This window comes from Pseudochaenichthys georgianus, chromosome 13 (genome assembly GCF_902827115.2).
Source record: "Pseudochaenichthys georgianus chromosome 13, fPseGeo1.2, whole genome shotgun sequence".
NCBI classification, from domain to species: domain Eukaryota; kingdom Metazoa; phylum Chordata; class Actinopteri; order Perciformes; family Channichthyidae; genus Pseudochaenichthys; species Pseudochaenichthys georgianus.
This window is the reverse complement of record NC_047515.1, coordinates 4,763,929-4,789,443: the sequence shown is the minus strand read 5'-3', so window position 1 is coordinate 4,789,443 and position 25,515 is coordinate 4,763,929. Positions and strand designations below refer to the sequence as shown.

The window sequence follows — 25,515 nt, the reverse complement described above, 5'->3', positions numbered from 1 at the left end:
TCAAATGAAATGACACTGAGCCAGTGATAACAGTAACGCCAGCGTGGATGAAGCTGGTGCAGTTCTTTCTTCATGCCCCCCCTCCGTGCTGTCCCCTCAGAGGAAGTGGGGAAACGGGATAAGACTCAGGACGCCACGCTGTCTTAATGATCCACACTGTTAATATGAGAGGAAAATAAATGTTTTAGGAAATGAAAAATATGAAGTTAACAAATAAAACACAGCTCAGGGGCAGTAATGGACGGTAGGTTTTCCTACAAAGTTAAGTCAGCCTCCATTGATTTTCATATCAAATTATCGTCTTAATAAAATAAGCTATCATGGCTTATACTTGCATATCTAAACAGAATCATGAAAGCCTGTTGGTAGAGTCAGGCACACAAGTCCGTTTGAGTGTGTACGCCGGTGTCTGAACGCTATGTAGCTAACTGTTTGTTATGGATCTAAAGGTAGCAAAAGCTAACTTTCATAGCACAGCTTTACTTCTCACTTAACACAATAAAGAAACAGACCGTATAGTACAGCACAAACAACACAAATTATCAATACTTGCATATATTTTCACTTGTAGTATTATAATAATTGAAATGCTGGTTCTTCTGGGGGTGTTCTATCCACGCTCAGCTACCGCATCGCAGCTTCCTGCACTGTACAATCGTTGGAGGACTGGGCTGTCACTCAAAAACTGAGTAGCCAATGGGGACGCACCCCTGAAAGTCCCGCCCACCTGGGAGGTTTGTGTCAGAATCTCAAGCAAAAAATCAGGGAGCGCAAAAGAGAAAGCTGCAGCGAGAGCAAAAGTCTGATCATTGAGAAAGAAGAAACAAGAACTGCAAACAAAAACCTATGTTAAAACAAAGAAAAAAGACATAGTTTACATGATTACACAAATGATTTGTTTGCAACTTATAGTTTTATTTTTTTAATTTATTTTATTTTGCTTTTCTTTTAAACTCATAGTTTTGCTTTATTCTGAGAAAGTGTTGCTTTATCTTTATGATACAAAACTAATCCCATAAATGTTCAAATTCAGATCCCAAAAACTCAAGTGAAAAAAATTCTACGTCAAAAAATTCAATGTCCAAAATTCATCCGGGCTACTCAGACAGGATAAGCAATCGAGCCCTAACGCAATCAAACCGACTTCTGGCCTATCAGAGCACGGCTTTGTCAGTCATGTGATCACAACAACCTGGGAGAAAAATGACGGAGAACAGTGGGGCTCGCAGTTCGGGTAAGTAGTCAGTTTGTGCTCTTTATTTTACAAGCAGTGAGGGCTCGACAGCATTTGTATCTTACATTAGCTAAAATGAGTGAAGTAGCCTTGTGCCTTGCTGTTAGCAAGCTCCGTAGTTATCATTAATTGAAGTGAATCACAACGCTACCGTGTCCTTTTGTGTGTGTGTGGGGGGGGGGTTTGACGGTTTGCAAAGTAACGTTACGATCACTTCGGTGAGATAAGTCAAGTAGACCATGCTACTCTATACGAAATACTCTCTTACAAAAGCCCTGCATTTAAACATGTTAATGTTACTTTAGTAAAAGTATGCTAGTATAATGAGGAAAGTGTTGTTAAAGTATTTAAAGGAATGGTATGCTCATGACACTCATTTTTAAATAATTATCATCCGATAAAACAGACCAGTCTCTGCCAGTCTCTCTTTTTTTTTTTTTAATCCGATGACATTATCAGTGATTTTAAACTGATTATATACCGAAATAACATCAACACTGTGGGCGCCGCCATTTTCCGGACGTGACGTAAACCATGCGTTTGGTTTTCGAAGACACGTTGATCTCCATGTTATTTACTGTAGTTTCTCCCTTCAAATATGCCTCACTGTATCGCGAAATATTGCCACAATTCTGATAGGAACAATCCACGGAATGCTCGGTTCCATCTGTTGCCAAAAGGTAAGCGTAAGAAGTACATTCGGAGGCAGTGGCTAGCGAAATGTGGCCGGCCCGAACCGAAAGATTCACAGGCTCATGTATGCAGCGAACATTTCACATTTCCGGACGACTACTCTGAGAGTATGATCAAACATAACATGGGATTTATGGAACAACCATTACTTAATGGAGATGCAGTACCAACGGTCTTTCTGGTGTCATCACCGACCAGGACACCAGTTCGGCCAGTTGAGAAATCGCCCTCTGCAAGTGTGAAGCGACGGAGGAGCAGAGGTAGTGCTCGGAGTAAGAATAAGGTATGTTATAGCGCATTTCCATTGCAGCGGCTAGCCCCGTTTTAACGTCCTTTAGCGTCCAGGCCAGGACAGTTTTTGGTGGCCTTTCCATATAGCGTAGTACCGGCTAGTGTGTATTTCCCCCCAGTTTTTTCCGGCCCCATAAAATCGTGATTCTATGGCCAGGGACAACGAAGCTGAGTATGCTAAACTAGAGAGGGAATCGCTAGCAAGGGTGGTACTACATGCATACATATAGTATCTTATATCATCTTCCCATTATACACACATGCATTTCCAAACATTTGGACTACCTATGTTGCAAATGTATTATCTTTTCAATTTACACACGGCATCTATTGCACGTCTGTCCGTCCTGGGAGAGGGATCCCTCCTCTGTTGCTCTCCCTGAGGTTTCTCCCATGTTCCCTTTAAACTGTGGGTTTTCTTCGGAAGTTTTTCCTTGTACGACGTGAGGGTCTTAGGACAGAGGGTGTCGTATTGTCATACTGATATGTATGGCTGAATTCCCCCATCCAATCTCTTCACATTGGTCAAAACTCCTTCCTCTGCTGATGAGTCCGAACTGAAATACTCCACCATGTTTCCGTGTGTTGACAAAGTGAACGCACGGATGACGTCACGACCATCACGTGACTACTGAAAATGGCAAACATGGCAGCGGCCAGACGGAATATACAGGTCTTGATAAAAAAGAGCTATAAAATCATTATTTACCGGGGAATATCGCTGATTTCTTCAGGGTATGGTTTAAACATAACGTTTCACTAAATACTGAAGTTTTGATTAATTATCTAATGAGTGGACCATTCCTTTAAAGTAGACACAAGTTAGACTATTATATTATATCATTTGTTTTATTGTTATTACCGATGCAAGAGTTGACTTAACTGTTGTAGTTGGAGCTCATTTTGAACAATGAGCTAACTAATGATTATTTTCATAATGGTTTAATGTGCTGACTATTGTCTACATTAATAGATGGTCTGGTTTGTTCAAACTCTCAACATAGTAGGACATGCTGTCATAATTACCCAGAGTCCAAAGTGACACCTTTACAACGTTAAAGCTGTTAGATAAATGTAGTGATGTAAAAACTAAAATATTCAAGATAGTGTAGTGGAAAAGAGATAATGTTTTAAAAACATGTTACTAAAACAAAATCTCTTGTTTTGGACTGACAGTAATGATTCAAGAAATAGTAGATAAATAAATACACTCACATCAATTTGTTGTGGATGGAACACAACAAATGGTGCTCTTACCTGTGATGCCTCCTCCAAACATTATAACCAGACTGTATCATTCAAACTAAGTAACAGTTCTAGCTTGACTTTAGACAAACAATTCAAAAGACAAAATCAACACAATTTATTGAAAGCCCAATCTTTATTTTACGGTGCCTCTCCTTTTGTTTGTATTATTAAACCCTGTCAATCTAAAAAACTGAGCAACTCAACAGTTAACTTTATATTTCTTATTGTCCAAAGCATCTATTACACTATTTTCCCCCTCTCATATTCACAGGATGGATGATTAGAGACTTTGGGGGAAACCTCAGCTTTATGAACGTCCTGTCTGTTGCTTTGGCCAGAGAGGGCTGAGGGTCTTTCCCTGCGAGGAGGACCAGGCCTGAGGGAGGAGGACCAGGCCTGAGGGAGGAGGACCTGCACCAACAGAACTTAGCCCATGCTGGGCATAGCTGTTACCGCCTGCACAGGCCTAGCCTGTCACTTTATTTGACAAAATGTGTTTACTTAATCAATTAACAGATTAACATTTAGTGTAATTTATGTATATTATTTCGTTTTTATTTAAAAAAAAAATTGTTATGGTTCATGCTTGATAACTTTTAGTTCGCATTTCAATAAATTGTATTTGCACTCCTTTTGTCCATTATTCTTACTGAAAATGTTAAGTTACACATTCACATCTGACTGAAGATTGGCACCATTTATTTGGGTATATCCAAATAAATCCATATGTCTCTGATAGTGTTACGTTATTACTTATTATGAGAGTGCTCTGTTTGATTCTGAAATTATATATATTTATATTATATTATATATTATAAATATATACATAGGCTATATATATGTGTGTGTGTCCGCATCTGTAGCCTGTTATTGTCTCATTATACCGCACTGTGAATTAATTAAAAGTAAATATATAAGTCGTCATGAACACATCTGTCCATCAGACAGAGGGCTGCTGTGCCTCCTGTCATCATTAATGGACGACTCTTTAAAATGACCGCTCAGAGGAGAGGAGTTCTCATTTCTCTAACCGCCTGCTGCTTCCCCTCCTCTCTCCTCGGTTCCCCTCCTCGGCTCCTCCGCTCGCATCTCCTGTGGGAGGGACTAAGTCTCGAGGATAGGAGTCGAGGAGGGGAATTAGTGAAATGAGAAAGGGCCTAAGTGTCATAACATGTCATAACATCAGCTTCTCCTCTCCCTCTTGGATGTTTTTCTGGACCCTCAGAGAAAGAGAAAATGGTGAAGTAGTCCTGTCTCTCTGGCATGTCCGAACAGAAGTATCAAAAAACATATTATTGCAGAGCAAGTGTGTTATTTAAGATAGAGGTGTGTTTGTTTGTTTGTTCAGGGGCTATAAATATATGATTTTTTATTTGAATGTGAATCAGATTATGAATAAACCGTTCTAAATTCATCAACATTGAAATAAATGTATTATTAAAATAATGTTTAAAGGTGACATGTCATGCTTTTCCGGTTATTACCCGTCCCCTTGTGTGTTACGAAGGTTTTTATGCATGTAAACGGTGTGCAGAGTCAAAACCCTCAAAGTACACCCTGTAGCGAGTACAACTCTAACACAGAAAATACCTCCCCAAAACGCCTCGCTGGAGATACGTCACTGTCCATTTGATTCTTCCGGGTACATCATGATGTCATGTCGTCCCCGGAATGAAATGGACCAATCCGTGGAGCCGTTACGTTACGTCCGTGGAGCCGTTACGTTAAGCCCCCGCTGATTGGTCCAAATTGACCAATCCACGGACTTCCTCACACACTGGCAGGCAGCTCTGCTGATTTCTCCTCCCTGGCTGCAGGCTGATAACAGACAGTTGGGATCGCGGAGAAATTCTCTCTGCAGACCCATTCTCTCTGCAGACCCATTCTCACAGCGTTTATCAACCTTTTCCTTACTCAATATCAAGCCACACTTATTGTTTTTACTTCGGCTGTGACTTTGTGTGTGCTCAGGCAACACATCCTCACTCCCAGGTCGGCCTATGTTGACGTTATGTCAAGTCCCCTGCCGGCTTTTTCCAACGCAAGGGGGGGGGGCCTTAGAGTCCATTTTCAACGCAAGGGGGGGGCCCTTAGCGTCCATTTTCAGCTTTCCGGGATGTCCATATGCTTCTATGGACGCTCATGGAAGCACGGCATTCGTTTGTGTCGACTGCCCTTAAAGGCAATGAGAGCGTCCATTCTCATTGAATAACGGAGAATTGTACACCCGGAAATAAGTATTCCCCTTACTGTCGATTGATGTTACAGTGATATCTACACTACTCATCGACTAAAAAACACCAGATTATCCTTGTTAATTACACAACATTGATTGGTTTAAATTGTGTGCAATGCTTTTGTATTTTTCCCCTTCGATTCGGAGAAATAGGAATAAAGGAGTAAAGGATGGCAGAAGACACTATACTACCCAGAATCCCCAGCTATCGTTTGGACTACACCATGTGCTCTGTTTGACAAACCCCGTGATAGTCCTCAAGCTCTGTGATTGGAGAGTGTGCTCCGAGGGTTACCGAGCCTCGAACAGCACTTGAAATGGGATGGAACCACGGCAGACTGTCCAAAACTGGATTTGAACGGGTCCACCGCGTCCCCCCCTCCCCCACCCCGTCCCGTCCCCAGAACTACACATGCTGGCTATTCTGTTTCGCAACATGTTCTCTATGGCACGTCTCTACTGGGAGTTGTAGTTTTAAAAGACGTTTTCGTATTTCCCATAATAAGAAGTTGCCAGTATTAAACTGTGTACATCCCTGGAGGTTTAGGGGAAAGGAAACACTCACATTTAAAACATATAATTAATAAATGGGTGAAAATTGCTCGTGCCCAATATGGGCAGTATTAATATATATACCCACATGCCAGCTAAGGTCAGAAGAGCTTTATTTAACAGCTGGTGTTATGTTTGTGACCCCTGTGAAAACATTACATTACATTACATTAATTGATAAGCCTGAAACATGCACTTGTCAAGGTTCAGAGGCACATTTTGCAAATATGGCAGTAGCCATCGATCATCTTAAGATAAGATATACTTTATTGATCCCAAGTTGGAACATTTGCGTTACATCAGCATGTGTAACAGTTAAATATGCAGTTGTGTTTATTTGTAAATCATTTAGTATAATCACACAAATTCTGTGTTTTATATTCAACAATTCTGTGTTCTTTATTTATTGATTGTTCAATACCTGACAAGGCCGGAGATGAAATATCTGCATACATCTTATAAGAGTATAATACATTATGTATAATATCAGTTAAAATAAGTGCTTCAACATAGTTAACATTGCTGGAGGTATGCACAAATATTGATAGATGTCTTGTAATGCACTATTGAGGAACCTGCGACAAAGTTTTTCATTCAATGCAGAACTACACCATAGTTGTGTGGGCCTATATGATATGTCAATAAACCTTAGAACATCTTGAAATCTTGAACGGGATGTGCAAAATAGTCATTACATACAGTCTTTAATTAACTATTAGTAGAGAATAACGAGTAATGAATATATTTTATAAGGATCCTATTAATATCTAATAATAAAAATAATGAAATTCAATAACATGCTTTAACCACCAGGTGTCCCTTTATATCAGCTGTGCACCTTTATGGTGTAAATACAGCCTATCTACCAATTGGATCAAATATAAAAGTCAGCCGAATTAGTGTTGACGTATTCTGTGAAAAGAAATGTAAGTTGTTGTTTAATGGCTGATATATTTATGATCCACGTCACGTTTTCAGTTCCTCATGTTTGTCTAGAGGTCTTCTCATCAGGGCTCAATAAATACAGAACAACAGCAGATATGTAATATGTAATGCAGCCGAACCGTGTATTACAATGCCGGTATGTGATGACTTTCAAAGAGAAAAGCAAGCACACTCGGAATAAAGTATTATTATTTATTTTTTTTAAATGTTTTCGGTCTGTTTCCGGTATTTGTTTATGACGATGTGCTGTGAGAGGTGAGACTGGAATTGCACAGCAGAAAATAACGTAGGCTATCTTTAGATGCGGATTTTGTTAAACTAACATGTTTGCGCTGTGGACCAACACTATACATTGACGGGGAAGGGGGTAGCAATAAAGATAACACCATTAAACAGTTACACAACATAACAGAAATAATATCGATAGCAGCGTCCCTAGCAACCACCTTGGTAACAATGAAAACGTTGGACGCAATTTCCTGAAGTAATCTTCGTAATAACTAGCAAACTAAAGATCATGTACATCCACTGCACACATAATCTGAAATAACAACTCATATTTCTCGCATCAAATGACATCAAAACGCATTTTAATGGCCAAACTAACTTTAAAATAGGCATTTTCCACCCAGAATAAAACGAAGTTTGGCCATGTTTTCTTTTTCTGCAGGGAGAAATTTGAAGATCACGTGACGTCAAACAGAGCTTATGGTGTAGTCCAAACGATAGCTGGGGATTCTGGGTAGTGTAGTGTCTTCTGCCATCCTTTACTCAGAAAAAATATTTGTTTCTCCGAATCGAAGGGGAAAAATACAAAAGCATTGCACACGATTTAAACCAATCAATGTTGTGTAATTAACAAGGATAATCTGGTGTTTTTTAGTCGATGAGTAGTGCAGATATCACTGTAAAATCAATCCACAGTAAGGGGAATACTTACTTCCGGGTGTACAATTCTCCGTTATCCAATGGGAATGGACGCTCACATTGCCTTTAAGGGCAGTCGACACAAACGAATGCCGTGCTTCCATGAGCGTCCATAGAAGCATATGGACATCCCGGAAAGCTGAACATGGACGCTAAGGGCCCCCCCCTTGCATTGAAAATGGACTCTAAGCCCCCCCCCCCCCTTGCGTTGGAAAAAGCCGGCAGGGGACTTGACATAACGTCAACATAGGCCGACCTGGGAGTGAGGATGTGTTGGCTCAGGATGAGTTTGGCTGTGTTTCGCTGTGTATCGCTAAATAAGGAAATCACACCTCCACGGAGCTCAGCGCGATTCACAACGTCCCGACTGGTCTCGACCAATCGGAGCACACTGGGCTCACAGGGAGGGGGGGGCAAGAGCTGCAACGAGTTTAATGAACCTTAACAATGCATACAGTAACCTAACTAGAAAACGAACTATCTAACGTACAAGGATGACCTTATTGTAGCAACCTCGCACAGAAGCCTTCTGGTATACAGTAGCATCCCACTTAATGTTTTACACTCTTGGATGCTACGCATTGCATCGTTAGCACAGATGGAGCTGCGATTGTTCAAATGCTAACCCAACTCTAAACATTCATTAACATTAGCTTAATAAAAACACCAGTAACATAACATAAAGTATGCAGGGTTGGCTTACCGAAAACTGCATTCATGGACGGTCTGTTTTAACCGCAGATAAATCCTATATTTGCATGACGAATAGTCCACCAGGAACCGACACAACAAACACGGCTGAGTTCAAGTAGTGTTCTCCTCATGAGCTGAGCCGCTGTAGCATCACGGAGCTAGCAGTGAGACAGAGGAGCTAGGAGCAGCAGTCCCGTTGTCATGAAGGGGGAATCTAACTATATACAGAATATGTTTTTGTGGATCCAGGCTAGAAACATGTTAATTTTCTGATGTTAAGTTGGACATTTTAACATAGGGTCTACAGGAATTGCTCCCATCCATCGCCTACATGTACAGTTTGCAGCATTGGGCTTCACCGCACTGTCCCCCAGAAGTCAGTTTGATTGCATTCGGGCTCGATTGCTTATCCTGTCTGAGTAGCCCAGATGATGCTGCATCGCAATTTTTTGACGTCGAATTTTAAACACCGAAATATTTGACATCGAATTTTTTTCACTTGAATTTTTGGGATCTGAATTTGAACATTTTTATTTCACATAGGTAAATTCGGAGCAAAAAAAATTCAGATACATGATTTTCAAAGTAATTATTTTCAATGCTATAAATTCGCAGGTTAGCCGTTCAGCATAAGTTACCATGGAGATCTAGCCCGCTAAGAAGTGAACCAGTGTCGTAGGACAGGAAACCCAGAGTGTTCCCTGAAGTTAGCTCGCTAAGCGAAAATCCGGCTTCGTAGTACAGGCCTCTGGTTTGCCGTTCAGCATAAATTACCATGGAGATCTACCCCGGTAAGAAGAGAACCAGCATCGTAGGACCAGAAGCCCAGAGTTTACCCTGAAGTTACCTCGCTAAGTGAAAATCCGGCTTCGTAGTACAGGCCTCAGTTGAGCTGCTCCCCAAAGGGGGCGTGGCCTAGGGTTGAAAATTAGAGGGAAATGTATGGTTCGGTTGTTGACCTGAGGCTGCAGGTGAGTTGCTATTTGGATGTTTTCTCAGAGTGGTGAAATTATATTGTGGTTTTTGTTATTGGAAGTTAGCTTAGCAAGGGTTCCCTTCAAGAAGAAGCTTGTGTTTTTCTTTTGCAGTGTTTGGGATTGGTCAAATTCAGGATGTTTGTTTTTAAATCTGTTCTCACCGAGTCTGTACTTGTTCACGGTAGAGTTTCACTAGGGTCAGATAGCACTGAATGTTGCTTTGTGCTTTTGTGTGTGTGTTTCAATTGTGGATATAGTTTTATTTCTGGTGTTTTATAATTTGGTTAACTTTCAACTGGGAGAGGGCCCAACCCTTCACCAAGACAAATGATTGTAACTGCGAGAGGGCCCGTCCCTTCACTACCATAGAGAATAATTGGTCCTATGGACGGATTCCAGTCATCTAAACCAGATTTGAATGTTAATTTGACTTTTCATTGTGTAGAATGCCCTTTGTGCTTTGTCTCTTGGTTACTTTATTGCTGGGTTAAAATTCCCAGTGGAACTTATTTCAAGCCTAGATTGTTTTATTCCTTACAGTTTCTAGTTCCTAATGTGAAGTTATTTATGTTTCCCTGAACTGGATCAATTTGGAAGATTATTGTCTTTGTCTTGTTCATGTTTACTGCCAGGGCCCAGGCCCAGATTATTCGTAATAATATTAAGAATTTGTTGACAGTAAAACAGGTTGACAAACACAGAAAATGCAGATTTATTTTTAGCAGTCAAAAACATAATTTTGCAGCAAAACAAAATAATCTGTATGAATATTTTGCAACAAGTTGAATTTTTTATTTGTAATAAATCAAAATGAGCTTTAGCCAAGTATGTGAACGCGTTTGAGGAATTTGACATTCCAGTGAGTTCCATAAAGTCCCTTAAAAAAGTCAATGAAGTGCATCAATTCAAAGCCTATATTGTGTGTTTCTCCTCTGAACAGACTCTACCTCCAGAGGCACAGCGACTTATCGGCCTGTGACCCCTGACCCCTTCGCCGGATAAGAATTTGGTAATGTATTTTTTGGCAGAACTTTGAAAATGAAACTACACTATTATCTGTATAGTTATATGATAGGTGTGGGCTTTTCTCCGGCTTGAGAATCTTTACTGCTCTTCCGACTCTGTTAATAGAGTAGGTGTTATCTATTCTCTATTAAAGAGGCGATAACATTGGTCACAATGACCCAGCAATAGTTCTGTCGCGATAATCAATGAATTGACTTATCGTACGATAAATACAAATGGACTCGATAACTTTTCTGAGCTCGATAAATTGCCGTTTACATGCGTGTTTGTTTACATAAGGATGTGACCAGCATTTTAGCCCGGCGGCAGTGGCTACCAGCCCGACGCGCTGTGAGGGGCGGGGCTCACACACAGCCCATGACCGTGGCTGTTGGAGTTATGACATCTTCGTGTTCCATTGCGAAGGATCACCTAGCATTACGCAAGCGTGAAAACGTACAATTTTGATAACTTTTTATCTCCCAGATGCTACAGTTCAAATTGGGATTTGATCGGATCAAATCTCTTGGAGGAGTTTGTTAAAGTACGGTGCGTTGGGATGATCGGACAATGTCTGTAGCAGTTACAGCAAAATCGTGTTTCATGGCGAGTGATATTTCAACACGACAACGGCATATGATGACACATCACAATTGGGCTTGGTTTATTGAGTTATGCATCATTATCAAACATGTGAGGTGTTGGGCAGTTTGGAGCATGTTCACTGGAGTAATGAGAACCATGTTTTATGGCGAGCATTGACTGCCCATGGCAAAGGCATATTATGAAATCTCAAATTTGGCACGTATATATCTTCAGGGCTGGACTGTCAGTTTGAGCACTTTTTGACCATTTACACAGGAGTTCTAGCAAGATCGTGTTTCATGGCGAGTATGTGTTTCCATGGAAACGGCTTTTGGGGAAAACTCACAAGTATGTCATGGACATGTTGAGGGCCGAAACCATTAACCATCATGTGAAATCTGGGGCCATTAGGATTATTATTATTATTATTTGAGTAATGACAAGATCGTGTTTCATGTCGAGCATTGTGTTTCCATGGCAACGGCATATGACGACACATCATAATAGGCTTAGATGCCTTATGGCAGGGATCACCAACTACATTTGTCCAAGGGCCGACATGTAACCAATAGACACTATCGCGGGCCAGCGATTTTTATATAGCCCAGAATTTTATAAATAGTATTCAGATTACTTTTGGAATACTTTCTTTTTCCATAACAGATGGGTATGTTTTGGTGCACAGGAGACACTTATTTTACTGTTCTAATGGCTTATCAAGAGTACAAACACGACATCTTGGTGTCATTCTGGACAGCTCTCTCATCTGCACCCCACATATAAAACATCACCCGGACTGCATTCTTTGTACTGTCTTAAAACCTTTCCTTGGAATATGTTATGAATTGTAAGGTGTCCTTGGGTGCTTTGAAACGCGCCCCTAAATAGAATGAATCATCATTATTATTTATTATCTGAAACGATGTAATAACTTTTAAAACTTTTTCCAGTCACTTGCCCCATGCATTCAGCAGCAGCAGGCCATTCACTTTGATTTCATCCCGTTATAAATGTCATCATTTCGACAATAAAGAAATGCTACATAAACGTTATCTTGCACATTTCACCTAACCATCTCCGTTTCTAACTTTCAATATATTTAAAAAGAGATCTCTCTCTCTCATCTGCGTGCGGGGGCGGGGCCTCACAGACACGCTGCATCTCTCTCTTGCTCACAGACACGCTGCAGCGCAGTGCAGTGTGCACACAGTTCTGCTGGTAATGAATATTACATTTTGTGAGGAAACTTTCCCACCAATAATTCCAATAAGTATTCCAAAATGTATTCACTTCAGGTTTACGAAAGTAACTGCAATCAGATTACTCGTTTTTCAAATGTAACGCCAGCTGAATGCAGTTAGCCTACTTGATTTTTGTATTCTGATTACGTAACGCCGTTACATGTATTTTGTTACAACCCAGCCCTGCTTCTAGGCTACTGTCCCGCATCTCCAGCCTCTCTGTTGGACTCTGTCGCAGCGGGGCTACTGCTGTGGTGCGGAGCGAACCAGACTCTTCACAACGAAGGATCACTTCTTCTTCAGGGGAGGGAAGGTTTCTCAGTACGCAGTCTACTGTCCAGCAGCTGCTGCCTCTCTGTTGGACTCCGGTACTGCACCTTACTCACGAGACGTTGTAAACAAAGAAATGGGTTGAACGCAGTAACCACTCCGCCAACGCCACAGTCACCCCTGTCGTGCGGGCCGGATGAGAATGTCTGGCGGACCGGATGTGGCCCGCGAGCCGCCAGTTGGTGGTCACTGCCTTATGGTCTCCATCATTATAAAACATGTGAAGTTTTGGGCCGTTTGGAGCATATCCACTGAAGTTATAAGAAACCCGTGTTTAATGGCGAGCATTGTGTTTCCATGGCAACGGCATATATGACGACACCCCATAATAGGCTTAGATGCCTTATGGTCTCCATCGTTATAAAACATGTGAAGTTTTGGGCCGTTTGGAGCATATCCACTGAAGTTATACGAAAACCGTGTTTCATGGCGAGCATTGTGTTGCCATGACAAAGGCATATTATGAAATCTCAAAACTGACACGTATAGGTCTTCAGGGCTGGACTGTTAGCACAGTTAGCATGTGGATTTGTAGCACTTTTTGACCATTTACACAGGAGTTATAGCAATATCGTTTTTTATGGTGAGGGATGTGTTGCCATGGCAACAGCTTTTCAGAAAAACCCACAAGACATAAACATGGTGTTTCATGGTGAGTAATCTGTCGCCATGGCAACGGCATATGATGACACCCCATAATAGGCTTTCATGTCTTGAGGTCTGCATCATTATCAAACATGTGAAGTTTTGGGCCGTTTGGAGCACGTTCACTAGAGTAATGACAATATCGTGTTTGATGGCGAGCATTATGCTGCCACGGCAACAGGATTTGACGAAATCTCAAAACTGACATGTAGTTGTCTTTAGGGCTGGACCGTTGGCACACGTGAAGTTTGACCAGTTTTTAACAATTTCATAGGAGTTATAGCAATATTGTGTTTTACAGTGAGGGATGCATTGCCATTGCAACAGCTTTTGAGGAAAACTCACTATTGTCATATTGAGGTGTTGAGGGCCGGACCATTAACTGTCATTTGAAGTCTAGGGCAATTTGGATGATTTTCCTTTGAGTTAAGACAACATCGTGTTTTATGGCGAGCATTGTGTTCCCATGGCAACGGCATATGAGGACAACCCATAATTGACATAGAGCTGTTCAGGGCTGGAGCAATAAGGACAGTCTGAAGTGTGGTGCCGTTTGGACTAGTTTCCTTTGAGCTATGACAACATCGTGTTTTTTGGCGAGCATTCCGTTCCCAAGGCAACAGCATATGGTGAGATCTCAGATTTGACATGGAGCTGTTGAGGCATGGACAGGTGATATACAGGTGAAGTTTGGGGGACGATCGGACCGTGTCCATTGGAGTTACAGCAACATCGTGTTTTATGGTGAGGGATGCATTGCTATGGCAACGGCATTTGGCAAAATCTCAAAACTGATACGTAGATGTCTTCAGGGCTGGACCGTTAGCACACTTGAAGTTTGAGCACTATATAGCAATATTGTGTTTTACATCGAGGGATTCGGGCCCATGTCACTATGATATCCTTTGTATGTGCTTTTCTATGGGCATAGATATGTCTCATAATTATTTGTGTGAACATAAAAATAATTTGTGTGTAAAATGTGATTTGTAAATGTAAAACACTATCCACAAATGCATTTAAAAGATTTGCAAACTCACAAATAAATGTGCAAATATAAAACGGATCTGCAAATACGCAAAAATATCTTCACAAATAAAAAAAAGATCTTTGAATATCTTTAACATTTACAACTTTCGATCAGGCATTTGTGAATCCATTTTGTATTTGTCGACCAAAAATGCGCTTGTGGATCTGACATTTCTGCTTGTGGATCTCAAATCTCTGCTCGTGGATCTCAAATCTCTGCTCGTGGATCTCAAATCTCTGCTCGTGGATCTCAAATCTCTGCTCGTGGATCTCAAATCTCTGCTTGTGGATCTCACATTTCTGCTTGTGGATCGTCTTTTTACACACACAGAGTTTTGAGACAAACTTTCCGCCGGTCTCGGCTCAAATCTACCCGTGTCACTCGGTTAACCACGTGATGGCCTGCTGATGACGACATTTCCGCATGGTTTTCAAAGTAAGAGCATAATGGTTTGTTTAATGCGCTGTTTTTGTATTTTAATGAACAGCGGAACGTTAGATGCATTCTTTATCACCATCAGTTAGTTTGTGTTTAGCATATATCGAGCACATTCGTATACATTGATGTTCATTGATGTTGAAGTAGCAGAGGCGCGGGAAGGTATTTTGAGTGGGGGTGCTGAGGTGCTGGACTCCAGTGAACACTATTACGGGCACTATAGAGCACGCACAAAAGCACTCCCCACACACAAACACACAGTACACCCGCGACTGTTACAATGAAGGCTCGATAATCATCTCACGGCATATAGGCAGGGGTAAAGTGCTATTTTTTACGAGTGGGGAGCGGACCTCACCTCCTCTAGGAGGGTCCGGGGGGGATGCTCCCCCGGGAAGATTTTTTTAAAATATTGAAGTTAAAAGCATCAATCTGGTGCACTTTGAGAGCAACATTAAGAGATCTATGGATACATCTCTCAACACCCAGATGAAACACAACTGTAAGCAGATGTTCCTTTTCTTTATGGATTACAAATCACTCCCCTTTCAAACTGTATTCTTGTTTTACTGCCATATAGTATTTCATAACTGTTTTTCCTTTATTCTCTTATTTGTTTTATAACTATAATGATCATATGAAGGTGTGCCGCGGAAATAATCTTTTGAATAATTTGTGACCAAACCAGATGCTAACAACACGGTCCCTCTCTCTCTCTCACACACACTAAATGCGCTATTTCCGCACGCGCACACACACACACACACACACGCGCACAAGGTTGAATGACACAAGCACTTTTATTTCCATGCAACTCTCTGATTGGTCTGGTGTCTTGCCTCTGTTGCATTCACTGAACACGGGAAATTACAGTCCTGCCGTCCTCTCTAGTGTCTTGATGAGGTTCACGTAAAGCACATTATATTATTGAGGTAGAATTGTCCGGGGCTACAGAAAAAACATTCGGGGCAGGCCAAAATATTATTTTACCAACAATGTGGAATTTATTGGCTACATATTACACAGATTATGCACAGCGGGAGCAGCAATAACCGTCAATTAATAGTTCAGACAGGGGAGCTCCGCACCCCCTGCCTGCCGCTAGGGGGTGCTGCAGTGCCCTCAGCACCCCCCTTCTCGCGCCCATGGGCTACGCCACTTTCGGTCCCGGGGGGAGCAGCTGGCAGCCCAGAGATAACTCTTTCTTCATTGTTTTTTGTGAATTCAGACAAGCGGTTCAAAGTTACAAAGCACTTCACATCTTATTAATCGGCCGAGTTTTACCTTACCAGTGCAGTGGTAAGGTACTCTGTAGAAAAGCACCGTATTTAGGTTAGCCTTCACAGTAATGCTACATTAAATGTTATAATATTCATCGTGTCCTTTCTACTGTATATGCATATATTCCTGTCTATTGCTTTCATTTGTATTTAACGTTATTATGTTTATACTTGCTTCCACACATTTCACAATTTGGGATGAATTAAGTATCTATCTATATCCATCTATCTGTCTATCTATATATCCATATATCCATCTATCTGTCTATCCATCTGTCTATCCGTCTATCCATCCATCTATCTGTCTATCCATCTGTCTATCATCTATCCATGGTTCATCCATCTTACACAGGTAAGAAAATAAGTCAGTGATGCTAACATGAAGGAAAATAAATATTATAAATATGTAGAACTTAAAATGTATGGCCTTGTTTATCAGTAAGGGTGACAATGTAAGAGATGATTATGATGACATGTGATAGTGTGTAACATCAAGCCCATGACAAAATAAATTAGAAAATGAAGGCTAAAGCTAACACTAGGAGTCAGTGACAATGTGTGCTAGTTAGCAAGCTAAACGATTCATTAAATAATATTGAGATAAAGTAATGTTGACACATTCACTGCAGCAGAGCGCGAGGTGCAGCTCCAACACTGACCTCTGCTCTGAATACCTGAACACCCCGTACTAACAGAGCTCCGAGTTCACCCAGACACGTTTGTATCCCTGTAAAAGGCCCAATTCCAAACCACATCCTACCCACTCCCCCTCTGTGATGGAGCGAACTCCATCTGTAATCACACTCGCAGCTAAATGAGGCTCTCTTCTTCCAGGTGGAGGGCGTAAACTCAGCAGCAAGCTTTGGAACCAACTCCAGCATGTCGTTGTGTCTCTGGGCAAGACACTTCACCCCAAATTGCTCCTGTGGGGAAGCGTCTAACAAGTAACATGTAATGTAATATGTTTAACAATAAATCGTGGTAACCATTAAGTTGTTAACATCTGTATGTCGATATTAAATGTCTATCTTGTTGTGCAGTTTATCAGTAAATGTTTGCAGGAACAAACAGCGTGTTTCCTGACGGACACACAGCGTTCGGTCGGTCAGGTAGTGAAGCAGGTGAAGTCAGGTGATGCAGACTCGCTGTTGGAGGGCTTGATAACCCACTCCCCTTCCACACTCGTTGGTTTGGAACAGCACTTAATGTGGCGGACCCTCCAGACGAACACACAAACAGGCCCGGTTCTACGGGGGTGCATAAGGGTGCATTGCACCCTCCGTTGAGTCGTTATGCACCCTCATTTGAAAAATGAAAAGTAAAAAAAAAAAAAATGAAAAGTGAAAAAAATGAAGTGAAAAATATTACATTTTGCCTACTATTACTAACAATAGTAGTAAGAAGAAGAAGAAGAAGAAGAAGAATATAGTTGAAATAAAATAAATTGTAATTGTGGTTGAATAGCATTGTCTGCTGCATTTATTTGATCAATTTAAACGGTAAGTAACGTTATTATGTCAGGTGCGCGTGACCTGTGCCGCTGCACATTCATCATCTGCAAGGTGCTGACACAGCAGTCAGTGATGGATCAGAAAATGGTTAAAACAACCAGCCCTTATCGCCAGCATACACTGCATCTACTGCAGGTAATAACAGTTCAGATCATGGGGACATTACGTTACTGTCGTGGACACTAACGTCCTCCTGCCCGACTCGCCGGCTTTGCCCGCCTCGCCCACAGAGGCGGAGCAGCCACAGCCGTCTTCGTTGCCCCAAACACCGCCACCCCTCGGCGGCCCGCAAGTGCCAGAGGACCTCTGGAAAACAGAGCCAGGTATATTTAAAAAAGCACCCAACTCGCCTGTACAGTGGAGTAAGGCGCTCATTTTGCAGCTCATGGTTTCAAAACAGAGATTGGCTGAATATTCATGTAAAAAGATGCCATCTTCTGCTATGCATGCAGACATTTCGGTTCAAGTAAGTCAGATGCCTTCACCACAACTGGCTACAACAACTGGCGCCATGCTCTTATAGGCTACGTGATAAGGGACTGGGAAGGCATAATCAAGCAAAGAGCACATAGATCCATAGATCTCTTAATGTTGCTCTCAAAGTGCACCAGATTGATGCTTTTAACTTCAATATTTAAAAAAAAATCTTCCCGGGGGAGCATGCCCCCGGACCCCTAGAGGGTGTTAGGTACACTCCCCACTTGTAAAAATAGCACTTTACCACTGCACCCTCTCTAATCTCAGATGCACCCTTAGTCATTTTGTTATGGAACCGGGCCTGCACACAAACGTAGGGGTAGGAGTAGGGAGCAGTTTGGAATTAGCCCTTTATCAAACTCATCATGAAGTGTGGTCTTGTGCTTTGGGAGGTTTTAGCTTTAAGAGGAAATAATAGACAACAAGGTTTGGCAATCGTTAGATGTCACATTTAATGTTTTCACCATTATTCTTTCGATGGAACCTTTAACACTTCCCATATGACAACTAATATTTAGTCATTAAGTTTGATTTACAGTGCTTGAACGCAGAGTTTATTAGATACATCTATGTACTGTATATACTGCAAGTTTTATTCAAATTACAATGCATCTGATTAAAACATCAAATATACAAACATTGTATAAGACAGCAAATTATGAATTCAAAGAGTAGTAGTTGCTGCGTTGGGGTTAGTCTAACACACATTTGTCAGTTATTACTCTACAATTTTTCAAAATGAGCATCATTTGATTCAAGTACTTCATTCCAACACAAAATAAAACATATAGGAAGCTAGTATCTACACAAATAGTTCATACAGGAGCTGGGGGAGGGAGAGGGACGGTACCACTGCTAGCTGTGTTCATTCCTGAGAAAATTCCCATCGAGTTTCCAATAGACACCCCCGTCTCTTTTCTGTCACCAGTATCAGAATGGCTAAGGGATCATCCTCAACGATGAATAATACACATGTCAATGTGCAGGGCTCGAGGTGGTAGATCCCTTGTGAAGCTGTTTCCATGTGGTAAAAACCAAAATGATGAGCCTTATCGTAGGGAACCAATTGAAAAGGGAGCTACAGCGAGTTTAATGACTGACACCTTAAAAAAAATGAGTATGTAGGTAAACACTTTAATATGTTTCTGTCATATAAAACACAAGGTAATTAAGAAACACCAGACATCCAGGTGGCTTTGTGCAGGATTCTAGGAGGGAGTAGTATAATCTATGCAGTTGATTGGCAAAAGGGATTTGTAAGTACTTCAAAACAGAAACATATTAAAGACTGCATTAATACCAAGCCTCTGTTAAAGTCAGCCAGGTCATTTGGGCTGAAATACTGTAAAGTCTGTACATTTTTAGAGGTATGTCAACCACCTAGTACGAACACTTGAATAGAGTTGTAATCAATGGATTCAAGAAGTTTGAGTGGGAGCGGGGCCTAAGGGAAATGAAATAGGGCATCCTCTTAGTTCCAGACCTGGAGGTCTCAGGGCATTTTGTCCGACTCCAACGCTGCGTCCACTTCGGAGTGAAATGACTCAACATGGCCTTAATCTGTGTATTTGTAACAAACCTGGCAGTTGAATCTGAAAGCTAATTTATTACCAAGGGCACATTTCCAGTTGGATCTCTACATGATCATGACTTGTTATTGTTTAGTTTCATAGAGAGCACTTCAATATTTGGTTTCAAACGGGTAACGCTGTGCCTTGGTTTGCTGGGTTTTCCTTTTTTCTAAATGCCGCCCTGGAGAAACGAGTTATTTTTCATTTAGTGTATATTTGTTTGGTTTTCTAGGGTTAAAACTTTGTGTTGACACAATCTCTGCCAACACTAGGAAGACATATTATCCAAACAGCAGAAGAATAGTGTGCAGTTATGGGGGAATAACTAGCCTGCGGTCAATCCAAGCTCTGTGAACAAATGGAAACACATATATTTGTAGAGTTTCTCATACTAGAGTTTCATATCCAACCCGGCTCTCGGTTGCGAAATATCAGGAATCACAAATGTCTCTTTTTTCACATTTATTTCTATTAGCAAAGCATTTCACATTCTATATATCTCTTAAACATTACTTTTGGGCCAGTTCAACTTTTATCAGTGAGAAAGATTTGAAAGGGGGCTAGAAGGGATGACACGGGTAAAAGGACCGCAGGCCGGATTCCAAAAATGCGCCCATTTCGAAATATAAAAAAAATGGATAAGATCCATATAGAAACTTTGATTGATTGATGAGCGATTGATTTGAAATTTGAAAGACACATTCAAACTGAATTCAACAAGGGATTCATATTTAAAACGCGACTACTCTACTGGCTTCTAATTAGTTAGAAAAAAACATATATAGGACAGCCTGCAATAAACTAAAGAGACTAGTCCAATTCTCATTCGCATGAAATAAGCCAAAAGAAAAAGATAGTTTGTTATCTGAAAGTCTAAAAGAAGTCATGTTTGAATGGTTGCCAGTGAGCGTTGAACACAGCCTTGGTGGTGAGCAGCCTCTCCCTGCCCTCCTGATCCATCAAAGAGTGAACATAGGCTAACAGTCAGGGACCCCTTGGCCATCGGTGGTACTTTGTAATACAAACGTCTTGATGATTTCTAAAATTTCAGGTGAGTGTTTGGATAGTGCGGTAAAGGCTGCAGGGGGAGCAGTCCATGTAATTAGTAATTCAGTATAAAAGCTTGAATGGACATTCAAGTGTTTTCAAATCGTCCCCATGTGAAATCAGAAAGGTGTGGAGGTAAACAAAGCCGAGATCATGAGCTCAAGAGGTAGAGACCAACACGGTGAATCATTTATATACATATTCACACAGTGCTGCTGTGGTGAAATCATTAACAACAATAACAAAAAAAGGCTTCTCCTTAGATATATCTACAACTCTGCTGTACACACAAGATACAGATCAAATGACTCTGGGAATCACGACAGGATTCTTCTAGTAGCAGGGTAGAAATCAAGAAAATATATACATTTGTATGCAAGTTTTAAAAATAAAAAGGAACTTCACAGCCCTCCAAAGGTGCTGGCTAATACCATTTCTATACAGTGGTTTTATTTTGTAGGTTTGTGTGTAGGTTTCTATATTTACCATATATACAGAATCATACTTTGAGGTGTGGGGAATAATGCATGCTGTTAAACACAACAGGAATAGAAAACAATTCTGAAAAATATCTTAAATAATTGACTTCAAAGCTCTTTTTGGGGGGCGACAGTGTACATGTGTGAGAAGGGGGACTAAAGCTCTGGATTTAGAAAAAGCCCATGTAGACGAGACCATGCCATCATTTATACCTGCTACTTCTATGGTGAGCAGCTGAAAGCAAGAAGGAAAGAGTCGCCCAGTAGTATGCTTGATATATTCATATAGAAGAAATATTGGAGGTTAAGCTGCTTCTTCACTGATGCGTTTTTCATTTGAACATTTTGTTCACAAGAGAATGATTGTTCCCCATTTGTCCTTTAACAAGAACACAGGGTTCTCCGTCCAGAGGAAGACTGTCCCGTCTCAGCTACCATCGAGTCTCTCGTCTATATGTTCTCTAATCTGGATCCGATACACGTAGCATTAGCCTTCTTCCTCCTCAACCGTTACCCTTCACAACAACACGAGAATGTAGTCCTCATCCACTCATCAGTTGATCTGTTATGAACTGAATTTCATCCCACTCGGTTTTTTCCCATTGTGCCGATCAAAACGACCTGGATTGGGACTGTTGCTGACACGAACCAGCTCCTCTGCTCAGCACGTGTCAGATATGGAGTTATAAGTAAAAGCAGCAACATCTTTCCTCCACAATCAACCGGTTCACTCAAGTTTGACAATAAACAGGAAGGATGGACGACAGTAGGGTTAGGGTTAAGCTGGATTCACATGATACTCAAATGTCTCTTCGCTTGGTTTCTCTTAGCTCAGCAGGTGGTTAGTTCAGTTTCTATGGTTAGGTCATAGATTGTGCCGCTTCACACAGCTGTTATCGGATTGGTTGCGTGTTGAAAGGTCAGTGATAACGAGGTCAACGAAAAAAATGTAAATGTGTGCGAAGGGCTCTGCAACCATTCCAAGCAGTGTGCAGCGCAGAGGGGAGAGCTTCACTTCAGCGCTTCTCCATAGAAACAGATTGGCAAATCAGGACGTTGCACAGCGGATCATGTGAATGCAGCTTTACGGTCGAAAATTGTTGTGTAAGATGTAAGTTTTCTTCACAGGTTGCAGGAGTTTTAAATCCTCTATTTGAGTGGTTTGTACAGGGAGCAATTTAAGCAAGTGTGATGGGAACAGGGCCAACGTGTTTCAGCTCAGTGCGGACTCTGGTTTTACTCCTGAGTCTTTCTCTTCCTACTCTTTGGGGTAAAGTCAGCCCAGTTTGGCAAAGTGGTTAATAGTTGCCTTACTGAACAACAGTGAAGTTAGGAGGCACACAAGAGGGTGGAGCACTTTCATTCATACAACAAATTAAAGTTTTGCTCACAGGACTGTTTAGCGATATAGCCAGCCTGCCATAGTGACACTGGAAATGTTGAGTAACCTAAAGTTTTATGTTAGAAATGTATCGTAGGGTGCCCAGCACAAACTGCCGGATGCTAACTTGCATATGTTGGGCAATTTGCACAATTAGCACATGTGCCATGTAAACAATAATAAAGAAAATGGCTTGGCCGATTTGGACAATGTTGGAGTGGTTTCGAGGGTTATCTAGGATGCTGAATCCATTTCTGACATTTTCAGGATCAAAGATGGCAGTTTAACCAGAAAGTGGCAATATCTGTACTCTAGGTGGGCTGATTTTGACAACCATGTGTTGTGAACATCGGATATAGAGAGCACAAAATGAAAATTATTATCTCTACTGTTGACCGTTCTTTTTTTTTAATAAATAGGCGATCTGTCCAATCCAAATGATCCAGAGTCCCATTAATCTTCCAAACCGACCCATAATGTATCAAAATCAGCCCATCGAGAGAACAAATATTGGCATTTTCTGGGTAAAACTGCAATTTTGTATATGATAAAGATCTAAAATGGATTCAGCATCCTCTATAACCCCCAAAACCACTCGAAAATTGTCCAAATCTGCAAAGCCATTATTTAACTATTGTCCCCGATGCTAATTCATGCTAATTAGAGCATATATGCTAAATGTGCAAATTGCCCAACAAATGCAAGTTAGCATCCAGTAGTTTCTTTGTGCTGGGGACCCGTACGTTTCTATCAGAAAACATTGGTGTACTCAACATTTCCAGGTTCACTATAGGACTCTATGAGCTGGCAACTAAACTAGTACTGAGCTAAGTATTAGCAGTACAAGTACCATGGGAAAGGTGTTTTTTATTGGTAGTATGAGGGCATCCTTTAGAGTGGTCCCTTTAAAAGTATTTCCTATTCATGGGAACGTTTAATTGTTCTTCATGTAAATGAGTCGTTAAACCCTCACCTTCAACACTGAACTACTTCAACAAAAACAAACACTATTTATCTAAAAAGCCCACACAATATCATTAAAATTGTGCATCAGCAAATCTAATCTACTGAGCACTGAGAACACTCATCACTTCCAATGGAAATAAACCTCTTCATGATGACTGACAACAATGTACAGGTTCAACTTCATATTACAGAGAATATTTAGAAATGTTTTGGGGCCTCATGTATAAACCTTAGTTTTAGCGCAAAATAGCATGCCTTCATTTCCTTGTTCTTAAACCTGTATATTTACACACATATATATCTAAACAATTATTACATTCCTGTATGCCTGACCTTTTTTGTAGGATGCCAAACGTGTGGATTTGAGTATCCGCTCATCTTCATTGAGATGTATAAAAAACTGAAATAAATGTCTTGCCATTTAGTTGAAGTCTATTCATTGACTTCCATTATATTTTATATACATATATCAAAGTGTTATGGTGTGATTGGTAAATGAAAAGACACAAGCTTACCGTGTCTTCTGACATATACCGAGTATTCAATCAATATTATGAACGTTACGCCGTCACTGTTGTTGTACGGAGTTTTTTTCCTAAATCCTGATTAATTCTCCGTCTTTTAACCACGTGACATGTTTCACTGAGGTTAAGGACATGTGGTTATAAAAACACATAGCACCTGATTCTTTTGACCGTTAGACCGCAGCCCTGGAACGATTGTGAACTCCTCACGTGGTGTAGAAACGTAGAAAATGTTCACACGGATATCATTTTATAAATCCCATCTTTGCCCACATCTTTTATGTTGCATTTATACATGAGGCTCCTGATCTTTGGCAAATTAACTGTGACATAAGTTAAAAACTATGGCCAACTGTGAAAGGGGGACACTTGGGGATACAGGGGGGATTACATGCCTGTAATAATTCGTCTTTAATAAGTTAAAATATCGATGTGAAGTGCATGTTTTTATAAAATACGGGGAGCTTGCAGTTGGAAAAACGTTAAGCCTACCAACAATTACAATCGATTGTCTGAATAAGAAGTTGGATTTAGTTTTCAGTGGCCTGATTGAGTAGGGAAATTAATCCATTTGTGATCACAATAATCTTAAAATAGACATCTTTTTTTAAATGTATATTAATATATATATATATATATATACATATATATATATATATATATATAGCTAAACAAATGTACAATAACTGTAATCTACCTGGAAGTAACCAGTAGTAACCAGAGTTTGTTTAAAACATTCTGATTTGGTCTACAGAGCCTTCATTTGCATACCGGGCTCCTCTCAGCCCTGTAAAGCAGTCATCAGTGGATTCTCTTCATTCGTTTCATGTTTCAGCAGACCTGCGAGTCCTGCTCTCCAGTGAAATGCTACGCAGACGATAGAAGACGTTGAGAGGCGTTCCTGTTCCCGGCCTAGCAGCGTGTTGGAAAGATGAGGACGCAGCAGCAGCAGCTACTCCCACACCAGTGGGGAGGGGGGCATCTCAGAGGGCTGAGCCACCGTGGAGCTGGGGAGCGAGGGCAGAGGGAGGTTAGCATCAGCTGTTCAGTGTATTCTAACAGAATAGACGTTTGGTGCTTAGTTACATGTGTAGCGGATACCTTTGATGTGTTCCTCTAATTTTAAAGAATATTGTAGTACAGTGTACACTTTTTATAAATATTTTTATTCCACTTTTTATATTAACTCCTTGTGTTTTCTTTTTTTAA

General features: G+C 40.9%; 1 protein-coding gene and 1 long non-coding RNA gene across 2 annotated transcripts in view; one reads left to right on the top strand and one right to left on the bottom strand.

Moving 5' to 3' along the window:
- The first annotated feature begins 1,185 nt into the window (after window positions 1–1,185).
- Window positions 1,186–17,356, top strand: LOC117457104 (uncharacterized). The gene is made up of 3 exons (XR_004553298.1): window positions 1,186–1,234; window positions 10,737–10,805; window positions 17,185–17,356. It is a non-coding gene; the product is annotated as an uncharacterized lncRNA (long non-coding RNA).
- Window positions 17,357–18,771: 1,415 nt separating this feature from the next.
- nlk2 (nemo-like kinase, type 2) overlaps window positions 18,772–25,515 on the bottom strand; it is a 31,304-nt gene continuing 24,560 nt past the window's right edge. Inside the window, exon 11 of the mRNA XM_034096658.2 lies at window positions 18,772–25,313. Within this exon, the coding sequence (XP_033952549.1) occupies window positions 25,259–25,313 (55 nt within the window). The 3' untranslated portion in view covers window positions 18,772–25,258. The remainder of the gene's footprint in view (window positions 25,314–25,515) is intronic.